At 48.3% G+C, this 19,312-nt stretch overlaps 7 protein-coding genes and 1 non-coding gene across 8 annotated transcripts; 6 read left to right on the top strand and 2 right to left on the bottom strand.

Moving 5' to 3' along the window:
• Positions 1-82: 82 nt before the first annotated feature.
• Positions 83-2,606, top strand: Pmar_PMAR002295 (hypothetical protein; the record flags this gene model as incomplete). The annotated part of the gene is made up of 11 exons (XM_002779851.1): positions 83-144; positions 212-344; positions 433-581; positions 631-765; positions 1,094-1,165; positions 1,217-1,325; positions 1,412-1,563; positions 1,619-1,764; positions 2,058-2,164; positions 2,260-2,399; positions 2,447-2,606. The coding sequence occupies 11 exons, from the start codon at positions 83-85 to the stop codon at positions 2,604-2,606; spliced, it is 1,365 nt and encodes a 454-aa protein (XP_002779897.1).
• On the bottom strand, positions 948-1,019 carry Pmar_PMAR002294. Its single transcript has one exon. It is a non-coding gene; the product is annotated as a tRNA-Pro (tRNA).
• Positions 2,607-5,830: 3,224 nt separating the features above from the next.
• On the top strand, positions 5,831-7,439 carry Pmar_PMAR002293 (conserved hypothetical protein; the record flags this gene model as incomplete). The annotated part of the gene is made up of 7 exons (XM_002779850.1): positions 5,831-5,926; positions 5,977-6,107; positions 6,261-6,357; positions 6,538-6,672; positions 6,721-6,793; positions 7,187-7,271; positions 7,325-7,439. 7 exons carry the CDS (start codon positions 5,831-5,833, stop codon positions 7,437-7,439), a joined length of 732 nt encoding a protein of 243 aa, XP_002779896.1.
• A 93-nt stretch (positions 7,440-7,532) lies between these two features.
• Positions 7,533-8,785, top strand: Pmar_PMAR002292 (conserved hypothetical protein; the record flags this gene model as incomplete). The annotated part of the gene is made up of 3 exons (XM_002779849.1): positions 7,533-7,715; positions 7,762-7,888; positions 7,938-8,785. 3 exons carry the CDS (start codon positions 7,533-7,535, stop codon positions 8,783-8,785), a joined length of 1,158 nt encoding a protein of 385 aa, XP_002779895.1.
• Positions 8,786-9,146: 361 nt separating this feature from the next.
• Positions 9,147-10,651, top strand: Pmar_PMAR002291 (conserved hypothetical protein; the record flags this gene model as incomplete). The annotated part of the gene is made up of 8 exons (XM_002779848.1): positions 9,147-9,221; positions 9,463-9,616; positions 9,658-9,713; positions 9,760-9,873; positions 9,917-10,102; positions 10,317-10,428; positions 10,475-10,538; positions 10,579-10,651. 8 exons carry the CDS (start codon positions 9,147-9,149, stop codon positions 10,649-10,651), a joined length of 834 nt encoding a protein of 277 aa, XP_002779894.1.
• Positions 10,652-10,801: 150 nt separating this feature from the next.
• On the top strand, positions 10,802-11,693 carry Pmar_PMAR002290 (hypothetical protein; the record flags this gene model as incomplete). The annotated part of the gene is made up of 3 exons (XM_002779847.1): positions 10,802-10,854; positions 10,942-11,090; positions 11,548-11,693. 3 exons carry the CDS (start codon positions 10,802-10,804, stop codon positions 11,691-11,693), a joined length of 348 nt encoding a protein of 115 aa, XP_002779893.1.
• Positions 11,694-13,210: 1,517 nt separating this feature from the next.
• Pmar_PMAR002289 (1,4-dihydroxy-2-naphthoate octaprenyltransferase, putative) lies at positions 13,211-15,601 on the top strand (the record flags this gene model as incomplete). Its single annotated transcript, XM_002779846.1, has 14 exons — positions 13,211-13,290; positions 13,366-13,449; positions 13,607-13,688; positions 13,741-13,888; positions 14,012-14,118; positions 14,174-14,290; positions 14,342-14,479; positions 14,530-14,646; positions 14,700-14,758; positions 14,809-14,935; positions 14,983-15,077; positions 15,181-15,237; positions 15,344-15,473; positions 15,539-15,601. The coding sequence occupies 14 exons, from the start codon at positions 13,211-13,213 to the stop codon at positions 15,599-15,601; spliced, it is 1,404 nt and encodes a 467-aa protein (XP_002779892.1).
• Positions 15,602-17,011: 1,410 nt separating this feature from the next.
• Pmar_PMAR002288 (hypothetical protein) lies at positions 17,012-18,596 on the bottom strand (the record flags this gene model as incomplete). Its single annotated transcript, XM_002779845.1, has 5 exons — positions 17,012-17,257; positions 17,359-17,607; positions 17,738-17,855; positions 18,020-18,141; positions 18,399-18,596. The coding sequence occupies 4 exons, from the start codon at positions 18,594-18,596 to the stop codon at positions 17,374-17,376; spliced, it is 672 nt and encodes a 223-aa protein (XP_002779891.1). The 3' UTR covers positions 17,012-17,257; positions 17,359-17,373.
• Between the last annotated feature and the right edge of the window lie 716 nt (positions 18,597-19,312).

The following is a 19,312-nucleotide window of genomic DNA, read 5'->3' as shown; positions in this document are numbered from 1 at the left end:
CACTGAGCGATGTATTGTGTTGTCGTTGGTTTGCTGCGATGTATCCTCCTTGTTCTTGAGCTTTCAGGCCCCTCTGTTCTTTATGATTAGCAGCATGATCCTTCGTGAATTAGCCATTCTCCTAGCCCTCTTGGGCATAACAATGTGAGCATTCCTTCGTGAGATCGATTGCAATTTCCGGATTGATTTACCTTTACGCGTCACCTCTCAGACAGCAAGGCTGCGGGAGTAAATCCGAAGCGAGCACAGCAAAATCGTCAGGAAATACGCAGAAGGCTGGGTCCTTTCGCAGGAGCGACTCAAGCAATGAGAGCTACAGGCATCAGAAAACGTGGTCTGTCTATGTAAGCAGCACCGTGAGCATAGCTCTTCTATGGGCACCGATCATCCATGGTTACTTGACTGAATCGCCTCATTATGTTCCTCGTTCAGCATCCTGGTGTGACTACACACAGACAGGTCTGCACAGCGAAATACAATGATACCCTCAATCTCAAGGAGTACAACCTTAAACTAGAGCGCCGAAAAGAAGGCTCCGAGAAATGGACGGCAAAGCTCTCTGGGAAATGTGGCCATCGAGAGTAGGCTTGTGTTTTGACCTGGGTGATCTGATCTAATGTTATTCCTCAGAAATCTCGAAGCTGACCTGACAGGAGACGATTTGGATAAACTCCAAGGCGAGAAGAACTGTGTCGTTGCTTGGGAAGCTCTGGGAGTCACTTCTCGTGTGATCGTCGCCAGAAAGAGTGTCCCTCCCGTAGCGAAGTTGTGTCAAACCGTGTTCGGAAGTTAGCGAGGCATACGATCACTTTGACAGCACCGGTATCTTTGCTGGTATCTTAATGATTTGACATGTTGCTCTTTGGTGCTTCCGTGACTACGTATACTTCGCCACCTATTGGGGCGTAGAGAATGATGTCATTATGGATGTCGAGTTGAATAATGATGGGCTGTGCCGAGAATTGAACTCGGGACCTCTCGCACCCTAAGCGAGAATCATACCACTAGACCACACAGCCAATGTATAATTGTTTCTGTGAGTATCTGATACAGAAAACCTCTTGCAGCCTTCCCACCTGTATCTGCGTTACAGGCACTTTATGGACCTCTTTTCTCTTCTCCACCTCCTCCTTGCCACTTCAATCGTTTTCATCGGAACGATTGAGTAAGCTCTTGATCGCCGGAGATGTGCTTGATTACATTCTTGTTATGGCAGAATCCAAGGATGTGGATCGAATAAATCCTCGACTCGCGGTGGAGCTGAGGCAAGCTCCACAGAGACCTCTACAGAAACAGAAAGTGCAGCGAAGGCATCCAAGCAAACTGTGAGTCTCGGATAAAACTAGTGCGTTGAAAAAGGCGGTCTTCATGGTTTCACCACGTCTGAACGCACTTGAAGCGTCGGACTCAGGCCCCAGACGAAGTGAAAGACGGTGGCAAGTTCAAGATCTGTCGCGCCTCCTCAACCGATCATACGTACAAACTTTCTGTTCAACGCACTCTAAAGTCTGGTGAGACCCAATGGAAAGTGAAGCTGGTGGGCGATAAGTGCGGCGACAAGACGTAAGTCAGTTTGTTCCGAACGGTTCGTTCCCATGCTTTATTCGGCACTCCTCAGCGGCGCGAAGAAGGAGATTGTTGACGATTTGGCTAAGGATTTACAAGGTGAAGATGTTGACTGCAAGGCGGTATGGGAGAAGTTCGGGGTAACAGCAGAAAATCCCAGTCGTCTGAAAACCTTGTGCACGGACCCTGCCTGGCTTGGTGAAGCATCACCTGCCGCTGAGGAGTAGATAAAAAGACACCAAGTTTATCCACAGGACACAAGTTGCGTCCTCGAACATTGTTGTGTCTACTGTGTGAATGTTGTGAATTACAACAAGTTGTTTCGTTCTGCATTTGTCCAAGCCTGGCTCAACCCTGTTGACAATAGGGAATTTTCCTGTCATGTTTCGGCTACCGAGTCTATCTCTGCTATTGCTCCTTTGCATCGCTTCGCTCAGTCTCTTAATGTGAGTCAATACTAACAGTGCTTGGGTCACATTCGTTTGTCTCAGCTTTGAAGGTTGTGGGTCGAAAAAGGAAGTACAAAGTGAAGAATCAAATGCGGGCCCCGAAGCCGGAGTGGCCAGTTCAAGTTCATCATCCAGCTCGTCCAGGACGAGTGTGAGCAAGAAGTGGAGCCGCATGGTGAGGCTTTCTCCCTCATCATCGAAGATCCAATATGAGAGATTCCCCCGCTTCCAACCTGCTCGTTAGGTTCCCGGTACACCTGGTGATACTGTGCAGAGTTGTGATGCCAGCGCTGGCCTATTCCATCTTATAGTCAAACGTGTCAAACGTGGCGGGCAGAGCAATTATGAAGTTTCTATGGTGGGAAGCAAGTGCGGTCCTGACGTGTAGGTCTTGCTGGCGTCCTGAAGGGCAATGAATTGTTACCGTTCAGCGTCCCTGAAACTCCACTGAGTGGGGAGAATACTGCCAAACTACAAGAAGATAATATCTCATGTGCCAAGGTTTGGAAGGCTTTAGGAGTCGCCACTGCTACTTCTACAGAAGAGACTCTATCTGATATGTGTGCCAAGCTCAAGGCAGGACAATTGTAGATGTGTGAGTGTCCATGTTCGGTGTAAATTCGTGTGCCTCTGGAAGGCCTCGACGTCTATGAATCTGTTGTTCAGCGCTGTTGAGAATGGAAGAACGCTTGCGTTGAAGTAGTTGGGTTTTCTCTGAATTATAGGCAACTGCTAGCCTGCATTGCGACAGCGTCACAACCACATTTCTCTATCCTGGATAGAGAAGCATGGTTGAACGTAGCTGCTGATCGCTAACCCACATAAGACACCGCGTGTAGGGCATTCATTCCAACGTAGACAGGGGAGGCTCAGCTACCGGCTGAAGTGGAATGATAAAAGGGCAAAATGACAATCTTCCTGATCTCTGAAGCGATCATCTCTGCATATCGGTAGGAGACAAGTCTTGTGAGGTGAAGAGTGTCACTAGTGAAGACGTTGTACAATCACGAACATATTGTTAATTTTTTTGTCATTACGTCAGAGTGTGCCTGAAAATAGTAGCTCAACGCTATCGACTAGTCAAACTGGCGTAGTGGGAGCACGATACTGGAGAAGCAGCATAGGTGGATCTATTTCCTAAGAAAACGAGAATAGCGGGGTTGTCCTTTTTTGTGCGACACCGCGTGTCTGTGCCTTAAGCCTTCGAATGACAACGAAGGAGAGATCTGTGGGCATGACGTATTCAATTTTGATCAGATATGGTAAACCTTATCCGGTGTGGGAAAATATGAAAACATGGTCAACTCCATGTGTTGGTGACAACATGAAAATTCCAAGGAAATTTTTGGGAATTTTTTATTGGTTTCTATACACTCCCATCCGAAGTCGAGTGTGAACTCTCGTAATTAGTGAGGACACTCCTGAGCCCAGCTGAGGGGAGCGAGCGTTCATTCCTTCAACACTGGTAGAGGATTGCTCAGATCAGTGATCGTGACGGCTTCAACTTGGTGGAACCGTGAGCCTGCGTATCTGTACGCGTATCGGGTGAGCTACCGTCCTCGATTGCGCCATGAGCATGACTGTTACGAATAACTGTAGAGCCCCTGATTTACGGCGGAGACCAACCGAAATTGGTATCGTGAAATTTCTAGCTCGATCATATATCGCAGCAGAGGAAGAGAGAATTCCGAGATAGACAGTTGAGGACGTAATTCCCGATTTACTTCATAGTCGCCGAGTGGATCCCTGTCATGGGGGCCTCCACAGGATCCCCAACCTAAACATGACGCGCATGCGTGCTAATTTGCCACTGCTATGTGGAGACTCATTCCCCGATTGTTATCATGAGCTACTGGTCTCCTGTGTGAAATGCAGCGGGGTTAATTGCGATGGAGCATCGCATGTTACACACGACTGCTCTAAACTGTTCGCCTTTGGGAGTTTTAATTTCACGTGAGCGGCAGCAACTTCGCTCGCCGAGATTTCTGTCTATCTCGGATTTCGGCCTACCACAGCATGAGGCTGTAGCAGCCTGGTTACTTCCAGTCGTAATAGCGGTTATGAAGTCCTAAACTATAACATGAACTAAACCATCTCGTGAACAGCTCGTAGCGCCTTTTCTATTACGAGCCTTCCCGCCTGAAATCACGCACGTCACGTTGAGACGAGCACGCATGCACAGAGCTGTGACGCAGAATTGAAAGGCTCTCTGCGGGATAATTCCCTTTAGTGAATTGCTGCCACATGGACTCTCTTTGTTTCGACTGTACAATCCCAACCGGTTTGCCTGGAAGTGGCGATCCGGTCTCAATGACCATGAGCAATCCAGAGCAACTTCTGAGGATCGGTGTAAGCTCTGGGTGGGAGATCTGTGCCGGTTTACTCTGAGTGTTTCTATGTATCAGGCGGAAACTCGGCCCGCAGGGCAACCCCAAGTGGCAGGTCAGTCGGCATCTTCACCCGATGTAAAATTTTTAAACCCTTGGATACGTCGCGCTGTTGCCAGCAACCTGGTTCTTCCCTTGGGCGTTGTTGGTCGTGGGATCGTACGAAGGATGATCGGACAAGTAAGGAGGCACCTTTGTGAATACCTTCGTGATGTGGACTTGTCAGAAACTACGGGAGAAACCCCATCTTCGTCCGGTCATAAAATCTATCGGTAAACCGAAGAGTGCCTCACTCGCAGCTCTCATCGAGATGTGCCTTGTTACGGGTACCCTACAGCAGGCAACTCGTATTTCCATCCACCACATTGAACAGTGCAATCTCAAGAAGGCTGCTGCCAAAAGCCGGCGTAAAGCATCTCCGAAATCTGGTCGCCGCCGTGGAGCGAGACCGCCTCGCGAACCGGTGATAAACGGAGACTCCTGTTCGCCTACTACTACTGCTTTACCACCCATGGCATCTGCTGTCCAAGGTGAAACCAATGCTGAAGTGGAGTTGGAACCCCCAATATCTCCACTGCCGAGCTTTTTCACAACCTCGTCAGATGCGGCATCAACTGTAGAGCATCCTGTGCTTGCGGCAGCAGCGTGTTCGCAACCTATGCTAACATTCGGGACTACTTCAAGTGATCAGTCGCATTATTTTTCTCATTTCAACCTATTTGCTGATGGCTCCCATAGTGGGCCTGGTAATCAGCGACCATTGACTCTGTACGATCCGTTCGAGATGAACATATGAGCTAACGCGGTTCTGCAGATACCTTATTTCTAATGCTCTGAACTTGCGGAAGGTCAAAGTGTTCGTTATTGCATGTAGCTGGACCGTGCTATCGCGTACACTGTGAATGTAGTACGTCGCACTCATTGATATTGTCGTGCACGACTTTGCACGCATGTGCTAGGTTGATGCTTATTATTATCTGCTATTTTCGCTCTTAAGAGCATACTCTCCACATTTCAACTTTCGTCTCCTTGTTTCCGACGAGTTGAGCTATAGTAGGCCGAGCATGTTCCAGAGGAAAATAGCAATACCATTGCATGGAAGAATCCATGTTCTTGTGGAGGTCATCCATATGGCTTATACACTGCTGACTGTCTCTCGCATGTTCTTTAAGAGAGTGATTGGCCTTGGTCTTGGGAGCCATGATAAACACAACAATATAGTTCTTCCAGTAAGTAAATACAGCAGTATATAGCAAGACTAAATAGCTCTACCTAAAGGTCAGGCTAAGTATCAAGGATTGTGTGCAGGTGTCTCCGGACAAGTCTACAAAAGCCCATCTTCTGTTGTGACATTGTGCCAATCACTTGATCACTGATCGACTGTGACGGTCGTAGTGCTATTCAAACTCCACAGCATCTTCGTTTAGTATGGCCACCGCCCTATGCTCAGCATGGTTCCCTCGACGAGAGATGTGGCCTTTCTTGTTCTCAAGCGGGAAAATTCGAGGATTCGCCAACACTACGGTGAGCACTCTGCTGACCGAGCTCGATTCACTATTATCCTTTCTCTTCAGATCGTGAAGAAGACCGGAAATAAGTTTTTCGGTAAAGGGGAGTTGTTCGGTGGTCGGCAAGATTGGATCACCAACAGGAGAATGACGGATTTGCCGAAAGAAAACCACAAGGCTTGGCCAAGGGACATGCAGTAAGGCTTCACTTTCACGGATGATAGGCCGATTTTGGAAAACAAACTGAATTTCAACGTGGAAGTGCGAGGATTCTATGAATGACATTCATGAAATTTTCAGAAAAATTTCGAAACAATTCCACAGGGCACTTGGACCAGTTTCTCGATCAGTTTCACCCGATGGCCAGGGGTAGTCGGTGAGAGACTAGGCGCAGATTATTGGTTCCGGGAAACCGAAAAGTGCCCAGTTTCCGTGTACCATCATCAGGTAGTAGATCGTCATAGCCCTGCTCTTATACAGTGGAGTTTCAACCGTGATGTGAAGTGAAAAACATATTTCAAAGTTGACTCTGCGGAAAACGATGGGGTTATCGATTGAGAAGACTTACACTTCTTGAATTCACACGGAGTGAAACACCACATCACGTTAAACGAGTGTTTGCCTCAGACGGAGAAACACGACTGTGTTTTCGTGGGGTCAGCGGACAAACGTATGACGGAAACACGAACGATCGAGAATACTGTGAAGACATATACAACAGGGTTTGCAGTTCAGCTCTTGTTCGAAGGCAGAGGCGTGAAAGTAAGATCCCCCTGTGGAGCGCCTAGATCAGATGTCATACGCTGTCAGGCCGTCCTCCAGCCAAGTTGGCCTCATCTTTGGGCTCGTCTGACTGTCGGATCACCGCTTAGAGATCTCTCATGTAGTAGCTTATATTGGATCCCTTAGCCGTGGTCGGGCGTCCGCTAGCTAACTCAGCTGTGGTTCTTGAGTGAGCTTCAAGAGCGGTGTGGGAAAATATGCACATGGTCAACTACATGCATAGATGACTTTTGCGGAAATTCTGAGGAAATTCTCATTGGTTTCTGTGCACTTCTATCCGAATTCGTATGTAAACTTCCATAATCAGTGAGGAAATTTCTGGACTCAGCCGAGGAGAGCGTACATATGTTCCTCCAACACTGCTCGATCCTGGGGGGCGTTCCTGATACTCAGAAGAGGTATATTTAATACCCGACTGCGTCCTGTTTCCCTACAGTTAGTTCGCCTGTGTTCGGTCTGCCATAACAATAGGTTGACAGCTCGTCCGTGGTAGATATAGCTAGTCGAGATCCTGATATCGTTGGCCATCTCAATAGGGACGGTACGATACTCACCCTACATGGCCCGACGAAGAAAAGGTGGTACCGGGGTTCGAACCCGAGACCGAGTGGCTCATTGTATTCCCTTTCAGAGTTGGCCACGTAGCGATGTGCATTTGGGGCGCTACCAAGGCCGCTGTGTATACAGGCAAGGGCTCTCATCTTGCCTTTAACACTCCTCTGCGGAAGACCATGAAGAAGCGATAGCCAATGCCATCATGTCACGAACTAATGGTTTCTGATATTTTTCTGGCACTTGTGTTTTCCAAGTTGGCGAATCTCCAGCTTGTTTTCTATTTGATGCTCGACCGCCCACCCGACTCTGTTGTTTTCGTAATAGGCGCGACTGGAGTCGGCAAGACTAAGTTGGCTCTGGACCTTGCCCAGCAGTTGAACGGGGAGATAGTTGGCGCGGATTCGATACAGATTTATAAGGGCTTTGACGTGGCTAGCGCTAAGCCAACTCGTCAGGAAATGGCCTTGGTGGTGCTCCGTTGGCCGCCTCGTCGCTGAGCTTCTGTCGTGGCAGGTACCTCATCATCTGGTGGACTGCATTGACGCTAGTGAGGAATATAATGTCTCGCGATATGTTCAAGAAGCAACGAGTGCAATCCGGACGATTCATGCACGAGGAAAAACTCCTATTGTTGTCGGAGGTGAATTCGTAGATCCCAGGGTGCTCCGTCTAGTCGCCTTTCCACTTAGGCACAGTACAATACGTAACAGCATTGCTGTGGCCGATGACGGCTGTTGAACACAGTGACACGGTTCCTCCTATACTATCTAGTGACGAAGATACGCAGTCCTCTGAGTGCACTCCTACAGCGCTTTATAGGAAACTGTTGTTGGTTAATCCTGAAGCTGCTGCGAAGTTACACCCGCATGATATAAGGCGAATCAGGCGGTGCCTCGAACTGGGCGATATCCGGGCTGAGATGGGAAAGTTACGGTATCCCAGAGCGAGAGTTGTTTGGCTCTGTTGTGACGACAAGGAAGTTTATAGAAAACGAGTAGCTGAGAGAGTAGATAGTATGGTCGCTGATGGTCTCGAGGAGGAGCTCAGCGGCGTAGTTGCGCCGGGTGTAGAATGCGGGACCCTCGGATGGAACCGGGGACCTCTCCAGGGTATCGGCTACAAGGAGTTCCGCGAGTGGGTCGAAAGCCCTTCGGCCGACTGTTGGAGCCGATGTGTTGATCGAGTGAAGACGGGGACGGTGAAATATAGCAGGCAGCAAGTGAAGTGGATACGTAACAAGATTGAGCCTTTTGTCGAAGTGCACAAGGTCGACACCAGTGACTTTGAAACTGCCACTGAGTCGTACTGGGCGGGAATCCTTCGTAGTGCGGTAGAGTTCGTGAGAAGAGATCCCAAAGCTGTGAGTGAGAGCCCTAAGGAGGAATGGAAGAAGTACAGCTGTGAGGTCTGCGGTAAAGACGGCATCAATGGTCCGAACGAATGGCAGCAACATTTGGGCAGTAAAATGCATAAAAGCCGAAAACGTAAAGCGAAGCAAGCATCTTCACGAGGAGAGCTGAAGGATCCAGCAAGTTGACGGAGTGTCATGTGTCTTGATGTTCAGTTGTTAATTGTGTTCATATATCGTGTTGTATCATGTTCAAATATCTCAGTAACAGCGGGCAGCGACTTCGTAAATCGTACGCCTTGACATTGGGGGGTGAGCTTTCGTGGTTCTCTGTCGTTTAGGGCGATCACACCCCTCAGTCTGCGTCGCTTCCCCACTGTTTACAGCGCGAGTATGCGAGATCGTAGTCAGATTATATCGCAGTTCACTCTTTGCCGGTTCAAATCCCCCGCGCATAATCGTTCAATTTCTTAATCGTTTTCGGAATTTTTCGCACAGTCTCAAAACGTCGATGAACCATAGATAGATTTGCGACCTTCGTTGAGCAACCATGTCGAATCTGAAGGCGGTGAAGACTCGTATGAAGTCTGTGACTTCTATCCAGAAGATCACTAAAGCTATGAAAGTAAACGGCGGGAATATACTCACGCTATCCCTCCCGAAAGAATTACTCTGTTCTCGTGAATATTCTCCGCTGATTTCCTATTGCCCGTCCATCGCTGATCGAATATCGAGTGAATTGATTCCGTGTAGATTGTGATGCTTTTATATTGTTATTGGTGTGTGCTCCGGTTCAGTTTTCACGTAGGCGTCGTTGAGAAATTGCTTCGTCACAAGAGGAAGTGTTAATGGATCATTTTGTTCAGATGGTTGCGGCGTCAAAACTACGTAGTGATGAAGACCGTGTGGTGAATGGCGCTCCCTTTACTCAGCCAGTTATAGACTTCTTTAAGAGGCTCCCTGTCGACGAGGGCATCCCTAAGGGCAAGCATGACCTCGTTTTCATCATCAGCGATATCGGTGTCCCTCAGGCCCTGCCACCATCATGGGCTTAACGTCAGATAAGGGTCTATGTGGGGGTGTGAATTCTTCCATCACGAAACGAGCCCGAGCTATGGTAAGTGATCCTTGTGAGAAACGTAGTTGTGGAGTGAAGCACTCAGATAATGGAGGTAGAGGCTAACGGTGGTACGGCTAAGTACGTAGGCGTTGGTGGAAAGGGCACTGCGGCGTTAAGGAGGCTATTCGCTGACCGGTTTGAAGTCTGTATGGAAGATGTATGATGCTCGAATAACTTGCTCGAGATCAGCTCGCGAGTAGGTTCAAAAACATCCTTGGAATTTCGCCCAAGCCAGCGCGATAGCAGAACGCGTGATTCGCAGCGAGCCTGAGCGCCTGACTATCTTGTCGAATCATTTCAAATCGGTGATCTCCTTCGATACACTGGAGAGCCGGGTGGTCACACTTAAGGAGTGTCGAGAGATGGACAGGGTAGTAGTAGTAGTAGTAGTAGTAGTAGTAGTAGTAGTAGTAGTAGTAGTAGTAGTAGTAGTCTCTTTAGTAGTAGCCTCTTTGGTTAAAAAGTACATATAGGCGTAGAAGTAGTATCATTAATACAACCGGTGTTAACGGTACTAGCAGTAGGAGTGAAAATAACGGTGATTTCGATAGGAGTATTTGTGCAATTGATCAGAGCGAGTGGTCGAAGGCCGTAGACCAGTACTCTTTCGAACCCTCGGTTTTCGAAGTCCTCCATGACCTTCACGATTTCTATGTCGCCAATTGTGTCTTCGGCTACATGCTCGACTCGATAGCTGCCGAACAGAGTGCACGTGAGTTCCCCCGTCCATTCCTCGATCATCAACACAATCGTCTTAGGTATGTCTGCTATGGAGAATGCATCGAGAAACGCCGCGGATATGATCGACAAATTGGAGTTGCAGTAAGTGTTGATTCTCCCGAGTTGTTATGGCTGTGTTCAGGTTCAACAAGGCTCGTCAGTCGAAGATCACTACGGAGTTGTGTGAGATTATCTCTGGTGCTAGCAGTCTGTAGTCGGTCCTGCCACGTGTGTGAATATGACTGTTTCCTCTGCTACTGGAGTCTCTCTAGACGGTTGCTGGTTTTTCTCAACATTATAATACTCCACTTGTGTTGTCAATGTATTTGCCTCCGGGGTTAAATTTTCGCGCAGGCCTCTTACAAATGTTTACCCGACACGTTTGCTTGATCGTGGTAACTCTGCTACTGGCACTCAGGTGAGTCTTGAACATATCCGTCTTTAGTAGTGGACAAATGTGTGTCAGTCTTGAGGGTTGTGGAGGATGCGGAGGTTGCTGCTGTAGTGGTATGTGCGGCTGCGAAGAGCCCAAGCTTAGTCAACCTGTGAAGACCTCCGACCTGAGGGACAGAGTTCTCAGACATCAGCAGAAAATGGAGATACTCAAGCGCGAGGTGGAGGCGATCGATTGTGATTGTGATGATAAGAAGACTGGTAATGGGTATGTTAAGCAGTGTGGGAAAATATGCACATGGTCAACCACATGTGTTGGTGAAAATATAAAAATTTTGGGAAACTTTGGAGAGTTCATATTGGCATCTGTACATTTCTACCCTAATTCGTATATGAACTGCTCAACGCAGCTGAGGGAAGTGAACATATATTACAACGCTGATGTCAAGTGGCTCATTTGGCTGAGGTTGGTGGTAGAGTTTTGTGATCACTTCTTGTGGGGCACCGTCAGTGTGGGGAAATATGCACATGGTAGGATACATGTGTTGGCAGCAATATGAAAATTGGATTGGAATTTTGGAAAACTTTTGTTGATTCTACCCGAATTCGCATGAATAACAAGAATTTTCTCATTATCACCAACACATGTAGTTGACCATGTGCATATTATGTGAATGATCTGGTTCATCGAGATTGATGATGATACTCGGATGTTCAGGTAAAACGGAGATGCTCAAGACTGCGAATGCTGCGGAAAAGACGACCGCATCGGCGCCCACGCCGAAAAAGCAGAACCACAACGGTCGTGTGCGTATCTCAGACAGTGTGAAGTTGGAACCACCATCTGAATCAATCGCGATATAGCGAGGTAAGGTTCTCCATGTGTTGCCAATCTCAGGACGCACACGGGCTAGCAATATCGTTCGGATTACTAGGTCTAATGATTAGATGGAGCACGTAGGGATGCGCGTCCCGGCCTTATCCACTCGGTCATTTGAAGCGAGATGGGACAAGCATCTTATGGAGTGATGCTCTCTGATTCAGGACGATTATGATGTTGATATTATCCATCGTTGAGAGAGTCGATGATCAGTGGTGAAAAGTCGTGCATGTTATGGTTAATACCTGTGTTCACGGTCTAGCAGTGTTGTGTTCGCCGCAGTAGAACTCACGAACTCAGGACTCTCATACGGTGTGGAGTTGGTGAAATGCCATTGAACGGTTGTGGGAGGAATGGGAGATAAAATGGACATTTCTGGAAGACTTATCCCTGACGATGTACGAGGCAACATATTCTACATGTGAAAATATTGGAACATGCCCTGTGTGAGAAGTTGATGATGTGTTCCAATGAGAACACCTGTTAACCTGGAACTGTAAAATTATACAGTTTGAACCCACTGCGGTATCACTTGGCTAAGGTCGAGTCTTCCCACTGCTAACTCAAGAGGTAAACCCAAACCGCACCAAAATTTTAGCAAAATTTGCGATTGCCGAATTGTGTTACGCCGGTCTGGCCGTTCCTTGAATATTTCATCGAAGTAAGCTGCTGTTAATCATCCCAAGATCCTCCATCTCAGACTAATTCGTTGGACGGGATTGGCCGCTGTCACGAGGGCGTGCCCGCCAACTCACTCTGTGATTCTCGAGCACGCCGTGTTGTGGGTCAACTTCTGGTCACGGATCAGTTCGAGAGCCTCATAAGCGTCGTTCCAAGACAATGAGAGTGGTGTTGGAGAATATGATTGCTTTCATCGACTGAGGTCTGGAATTTCCTCACTTGTACATCGACTACCTAAAGTATCAATTTCACCGTAATGGTGCTCGCACGTTCCTACTGTCTCTCATCTCGCCCTTGAGACGGTGCCGTAATCCCCGTCTTCTTCCTAACGATATGTCTCTTACTGCTGACCCTCTCGGATCAGTCCCCCGACTGCATCGACCATCGTGTTCCCAAGTCCTCGCACGATCGGCGGACCGTGATTCACGGAATCGAATGAATCCGTGATTGTGCGGCGGTGAGCGCGTGCACGGATGATCCGTGATGGATGCTAGCAAGTTGCTAGTGGCGATACTCGAGGCTCCCTCTATGTGATGCAGTCTTAAGAGCATTGTTTGTTCTAAGTGTCACGAACATGGTGCGAAACCTCTAAACGGTTGACGAACAGCCGATAGAAACGGCGAGGAAAGCGGCTGCACGCATTTGCTGCTGAAGTGCTAGCGCCGTCACTGTGCGGCGTCAATTAACAGAAACTTTGGGAGTGGGAAGGCTCATTGGAGCTACAGTGGTCGGACTGGGTGTACACTCCACACGCGACTTACGAGGTGCGACCTGCTGGATCGTCATTCTCCTTGCCTTAGTCTACTGCACTCCGTCTCCTATGTCAAAAACAGAACAGCCTGCCGAGGATACACCCAAACAGCCTTCTGGAGGGACCCCTACAGAGACCGCTGTGAAAGAGTAGGTCTCTGGTTTTGATATGGTTGCCACTATAGGGTTATTTTCTACTACGCTTGTGGAACTCGTATATTTCAGGTCACTGACTACCTTCATGGAGCCAGCTGCAGTGGCGGTCCTAGCTGCCTGGTTCGCTGCTATCTCTGGCATCAACCCCACCATGTAAGGTTCATGCAGTAGGTTCTCACACTCTGCCCTGAACATGGGATATAACTATCGATCACGCTCATGTGTTCACTATCTCATCCTAATAGCGAGTTGAGGGCTGATCGCATTGTGGTCGGTTGAATCCTAATGATGGAAGACGTTTCTCCTACAGGGACTTCTCCCAAGGCGCCGACAACCTCACCGCTGCTTTGGGAGGTGGGTTACCCCGGCCTATTTGTGCAGGCATACACTGGGTAAGTCTTATAGCTCATATATTGTCCAACTGTTGCGGTTTCCCGTACTCAGATCTTATGCATGGTAGCTTCATTCGGCGTCTTATGTTTGCTATCATCTGTGGTCCCCGAAGTGGGGAACAGGAAACTGATGGGTATGGGAGCGGCCCTGATGACGGCAGCGGTGGTTTATAACACCGTTGTGACGACTCTCGCATCGGGTAGGGTCTCAACCAGGGGCCTTTCATCGAATATCTACGCCAAGTCGTTCAGTAGCATTTATGTGGTCTTAGTTTACGCCCTCGTGCTTTGAACTGGCTCGTGAGTTATTGTGTCTGTTGCAGGGTTTTCCGTTCTACAGCTGCTGCAGAGCGTATTGTTCGCCGTGTCTATGAATCGCCTGCCCCAGATCGCTGTAGTGGATGAGGGCGACTCCCTTTTCATCAACTGGGTGAGGTGGTTCATCTCGTCGTCGAGTTTTCACCCAAAGACGGTGTTCTTTTCAGTTGATCACCACACGCCCTTGGTCGTTTTCCGCCATATTGTTGCCCGTCGCAGTCACTGCGGCATCTCTGGTCTGGTGGGGAATTGAGATCAAGTCTGCTGGGCTAGCCACTGAAGTTGTGAGTTTAGTTCCCTTCATCGAGCGAGCCAGGATCTGCATCATCTCTCAGATAATGTCGATGATTCTGATGCAAGTCGCAGCGAATCAAATGAATTCGCTTGCTGATTATCGCAACGGTGTTGACAGGGCCGACTTGCCCACCTCCGATACGACCGTCCTAAGTGGTCTCCTGTCGGTCAGAGCTCTGGTAGGCTATTGACAAATCGCTCCTTGCTTAGTGGTCTCCCCCTTCTGCAGACCGTCTCGTCCGTAGCCTCCCTGGTTGCATCCTTGCTCATAGTTGCGCACAGCATCCGCGATATGGAGGACGTGTACTTCAATATCGATAAGTTGATGATGATTGTGGCTGTGATAGTAGCTGTAAGTGGAAAGCTCATACGGTTTTGGTAGCCAAATTTTCCTGTTAGGTAACTTACACGGTTTCTCCTTTTCCTCTCAAGTATATTGGATTAGGCGATGCTGCTGTGTGAGTCGTCGTAGAGTGATCGTATTTGAATTCTCCATGCTGTGCTCTAGGTTCATCTTTTTCGGCCCTATCAATTTGGTTCACTTCACACTTGCCGTCACTGCCGCCGAACAGTCCTATTCGAGGCTTGGAGATTTGCTCCTCTTCACCCTCCCTGTTAGCATCATGGTTACAGTGGTAACGTACCGTCAACACGTTTTGGACATTCAGTTCTCACCTTGTAGATTCTGAGCGCCAATAATATCAGAGATATGGATGGAGACTGGGAAGCGGGTTGCTACACATTGGAGGGGATGCTAGGGAGAACTGCCAGCCGAGTGTAAGCTAGGTCCATCCAATTATCATTGTTACACTCAGAGGTCGATTTTGTGATCGACGATTCGCCACAGTGTTGTGTAGTGTGGATACTGCATGTGCCTTAGGTACTTCGCTGGCCTTGTTATGACGGCGCAGGCCATATCTGCCTGGCTTGCTTTCCAGTATCAATGCTATGGATTATTACTAACACTTTTAGTCTTGCCGAGGTCCATTTGGCTGATGTAGAAGATGACCCCCTCCCACTCATATTTGAGTATCCCTTTTCAGCAAACGCGTCTGCCTCTCCTCCGAGGATGCTGAATACTATAAGTTCATCGATCAATCCTCTGCTCATACTCTCCTCATTCTTGGCCTCACAACAGCGCTAGGGATATCTAGTGTATCCCCAGCGGCTCAGGTAACTTTCCACTTAATCAGTCCGAGATCCGTTTCGTATCCCTAAACTCATTCAAGTGCCCTCAGGTCAGCATTCCGGGTCTTCTATTCAGCTGCGTGCTGATTGGCCTACTCCATGCTGTCGGTTAACCTTCTCGTCGATTATGCTGAATTGCAGTTATTTATCTTATTGTCCAGCTGCCACGATTCGTTTACAGACTTGCATGATGGGCGCTGATGAATGTACCGCCCTGATCTGTAACGAGTGTCGGTTATGGTTCACAACCTCCTCAACTCCTCCGTGGGGATTTTATGAGGATGTGCGCTGCTCATTGTTATGCTCCCAGAGTTAAATTTTTTCCACTACTTATCACGTTGTTAACAAATCTGTCCATGCTGATCTATGCTGTCGGGTGTCGTGATCCTAGTTGATCTCTCCCATCTCGCACAACATTGGATTCAGCCTAATCATGCGGAAACATCTCTTTTATTCTAAGGTGGAGCATCACAGTAGCAACTATCCAGGATCGTCAAGAGCACGCAATCCTGTGTAGTTCGCGCTGCCGAGGTATCTTATCCATCATCGAAGATATTGTCTGTATGAAGAACGCAAGTGGAAAATGTTGTGTTGTCGCATTGGAGAGCAAATTTCTCGTGAGGAACTGCCTGCAAAGTACTTGAACGATAGAAAAATATCTTCACCATGTCGACTTGACATTGTCGAGTGATGAGCTGCTACTATGGTTCAATTCTAATCCCACACCAATAACTACTGGTTAGTTTGATGATCAAACTCTCATCGTTAACTACAGCATTTCCAACATTCTGGCAGAATTTTCAATGATCTACCCATTTCTCTTGGACAGCGGCAGAATTGACCATTCACCATAGTTACTGTATCACTGTGAGCAATCATAATACGTGATTGTACTTGTTGCATAATCACTAGCTGAGCTGAGCTATTATGACTCCTTCGATGAATCGAAGTTTGGTAGTAGCAGTGGAGTCACCACCATCTAGCATCTCTGTGGTATGAGAGTCGATCCATTTATGCGCTTTTGTAGGAAGTTGTTCCAATAGAATTCTATCGCATTAAGGAGAACAGAGTATGGTCCCAGCTTGAGTATGTGTATACGAACAGGCCGAGTTACTCGCCATGATAAGCGTGCGACGCACGCCGTGCGCTGCCGATTTGGTGTCATTCTGCTGCGGTAAATGTAACACCACTCCACGAGCCGAGAAACTGTAGCGGACGAGGGAGCCCTCACTATCCCCTGGCGTGATATGCCAAGATCGAGACGGGCGTGATGCCGAAATCAACCTCCTCTTGCTGCATTTAGTAGCGGTAACTTTCCTGTGTCAGTCTCCATTACTTCGGGATGACCACCCACACTGGCTAGAACCCGCTAAGAGGACCAGTAGAACCGCATCAAATCCAAACTCCTCTGAAATTCACCTCATAAGCGTTTCTGGCAGCCAGAGTGAGGCCGAGCCAGAGTCTGGCTCGACCTCACTCCGAAGCCCTCTGATGAGACAAAACTAACTCGACACCTCCCGTTGAACAAGGAAATCGTACTGGAAGCGCAATTTGGCCTCGGACTAGCACCCGAGACGTGTAATTACCTCAGACTCGGGTACTCAAAATATCACGGGAGTATGCGCTATTAGCGCAGCGCTAATACTCCAGAAGACTCCAGCAACTTCAGGGCATCGAGTATATTATATCTGCACATGCTGATTCAGCTCACTGCTCTGACATGACACTACCGGGATGCGTTCACGAACATCGACACAATTATTGCATATCTGCGGGAGAAGCTTCACACAAGCTCGAGCGGAACAACAGTACTGGATTCAATCACTGACAGCGCGATAATTATGCTAAGATCCTACAACGAGCATATTACCTGGAGTATGAGGCCCTAGTGCCTTCTCGTATAGAAGTAAGGATCCCTCGGTTCTGTTCTCTGTGGCAAATGTACGGGGGAGGGGATGAAAGGATTATCATGTGATGAGACTCGAGGTCTTCCGGGTGGTGGGGGTGGTGGAACAGGTGATGAGATAGTCCGCTGACCGACGGTATCCCAAGGAACAGGGGTACTCTGGTCCACTTCATCATCCCATGCGATGGGGTCTTCTGCTTGTATACGTTGTAGCTGAGGAAGCCGCCAGGGATAAGAGATGAGTTGAAAGATGCTACCAATGAAGAGACGCAGTGGGTAGCTTGTAGCTACTAGCTTTCGATGGTTTAAGTTGGGTTCAGAGCACTCACGCGCAACAGCTTACTCCGGGATTATTTCTCATCAGATATTCTCCGTGGAAACGGTGAGGACTGCGACTGCGAGACAACGGACGAGTTCGGCTGTCGGCGTGAGATGAGGGTCTCCGTCGAGATCGGCTCCAACTGAAAGCGTGAGGTGATACACTCAGGGGGAATAAGCTACGAAATCCAGCAGCCGAATATTTACTCACAAGATGAGAGTGAAACTCCGTTGCTGCCACTATCGGAAGGACAAGAAGACTCGTATTCAACGACACAGTCGCCCGTGATTCATAGTTACCACTCACCTCCTTTCGCTCAGTCCATCTGTCTCCTGCTTAGGCATGATGGATGGCAGAGGCGAAGAGGCGGGCTCAACAGAACGGAACATGGCGACAACAACCGGATCCTTCATTGCTTGCCGCGCAGCCTGATAACAAAGGAATCTATCGGGAGGCATGCTGGACGTGTGGAAAGGCGAGTTTAAGTCCAAAAAAATCATGATCGATGAGCATAATACGCGCTCGATATGAATGTTGGTCATGATAGCGTTGCAGCAACGCTATCGATATAACGTAGCAGCTACGTCATATCAAGTATATCTACAACGGAACAACCGGAATTCTGTTTTTTGGATGCAGCTCAGCTGTGCTTATCGGTTTCGATGCCTCCTCAAGTAGCGCTTACCTGAGATATAAGTTCCAAACGTTCTTCAGGCCTAGCGTCGCCCTGCATAGCCTCAGCAAATCTCTCGCCCAAGGCATGGTACGCCCGTACCGCATCGGATACCAATGGATCGCTGGTGTCCGTTCCGGCTCTGTATACAACGCCACATTTCCAACGTCCACCCTCCTCTGTCCTGTATTGCTTCTGTGGCGGGGCCATAGCCAGGGCTACGGGTACATCATGAATAGCCCTACCATAGAGTGAAGAAGCATTGATGTTCCCGCACATCGTAAGGGGTGTCGGTCATCCCCTTAGGTGACAGGAATACTCGACGATGCTGATATATTCCGTACCAAAATTTGAACACACAAACTGGATTGGAGACTCACGAGTCGAAATAGGAACTCTGATTCGCATGATGCTAAATTCACCGAAGTCTCTCGATCAAATTAGCTGTCAACCCTGAGACTCCTGGGAGCAGTGCTGCGGAAAAAATGTTCGCTTTCCTCAGCTGAGCTCAATATTTTCCTCACTTATCATAGGAACTAATATACGAATTGGGAGAATATACGAGAAATGTGCAGAAACTAACGAGAATTATCCAAGATCTCCTCAGAGTCTCGATACTGTCACCAACACATGTGGTTGACCGAGTGCATATTACACCACACAGCCTGAAAGTGTCGCAAGACAATAACTTACTGGAATATGATGTAGTCGCTGCCGGCGTCTTCCCGAAAAGTAGAATGTCGTTCACCACAAATGCTGTCTACGATGCGATCCCCGAAATGGAGACGAGCAAGCCTCTCGAGAAGTCGAACATAAATCTGGAATGTGGATGGATCGGCAATCGGAAACCAGAATATTGCTTGGTCATGATTTTGAGGTGCACCTAAGGAAGTAATTCAGATTCCAGTCACGCCGGAGCTCTCTCT

The sequence above is a fragment of the Perkinsus marinus genome, assembly GCF_000006405.1.
Source record: "Perkinsus marinus ATCC 50983 genomic scaffold scf_1104296945236, whole genome shotgun sequence".
Classification (NCBI taxonomy): domain Eukaryota; phylum Perkinsozoa; order Perkinsida; family Perkinsidae; genus Perkinsus; species Perkinsus marinus.
This window is presented reverse-complemented; position numbering and strand designations above follow the sequence as displayed.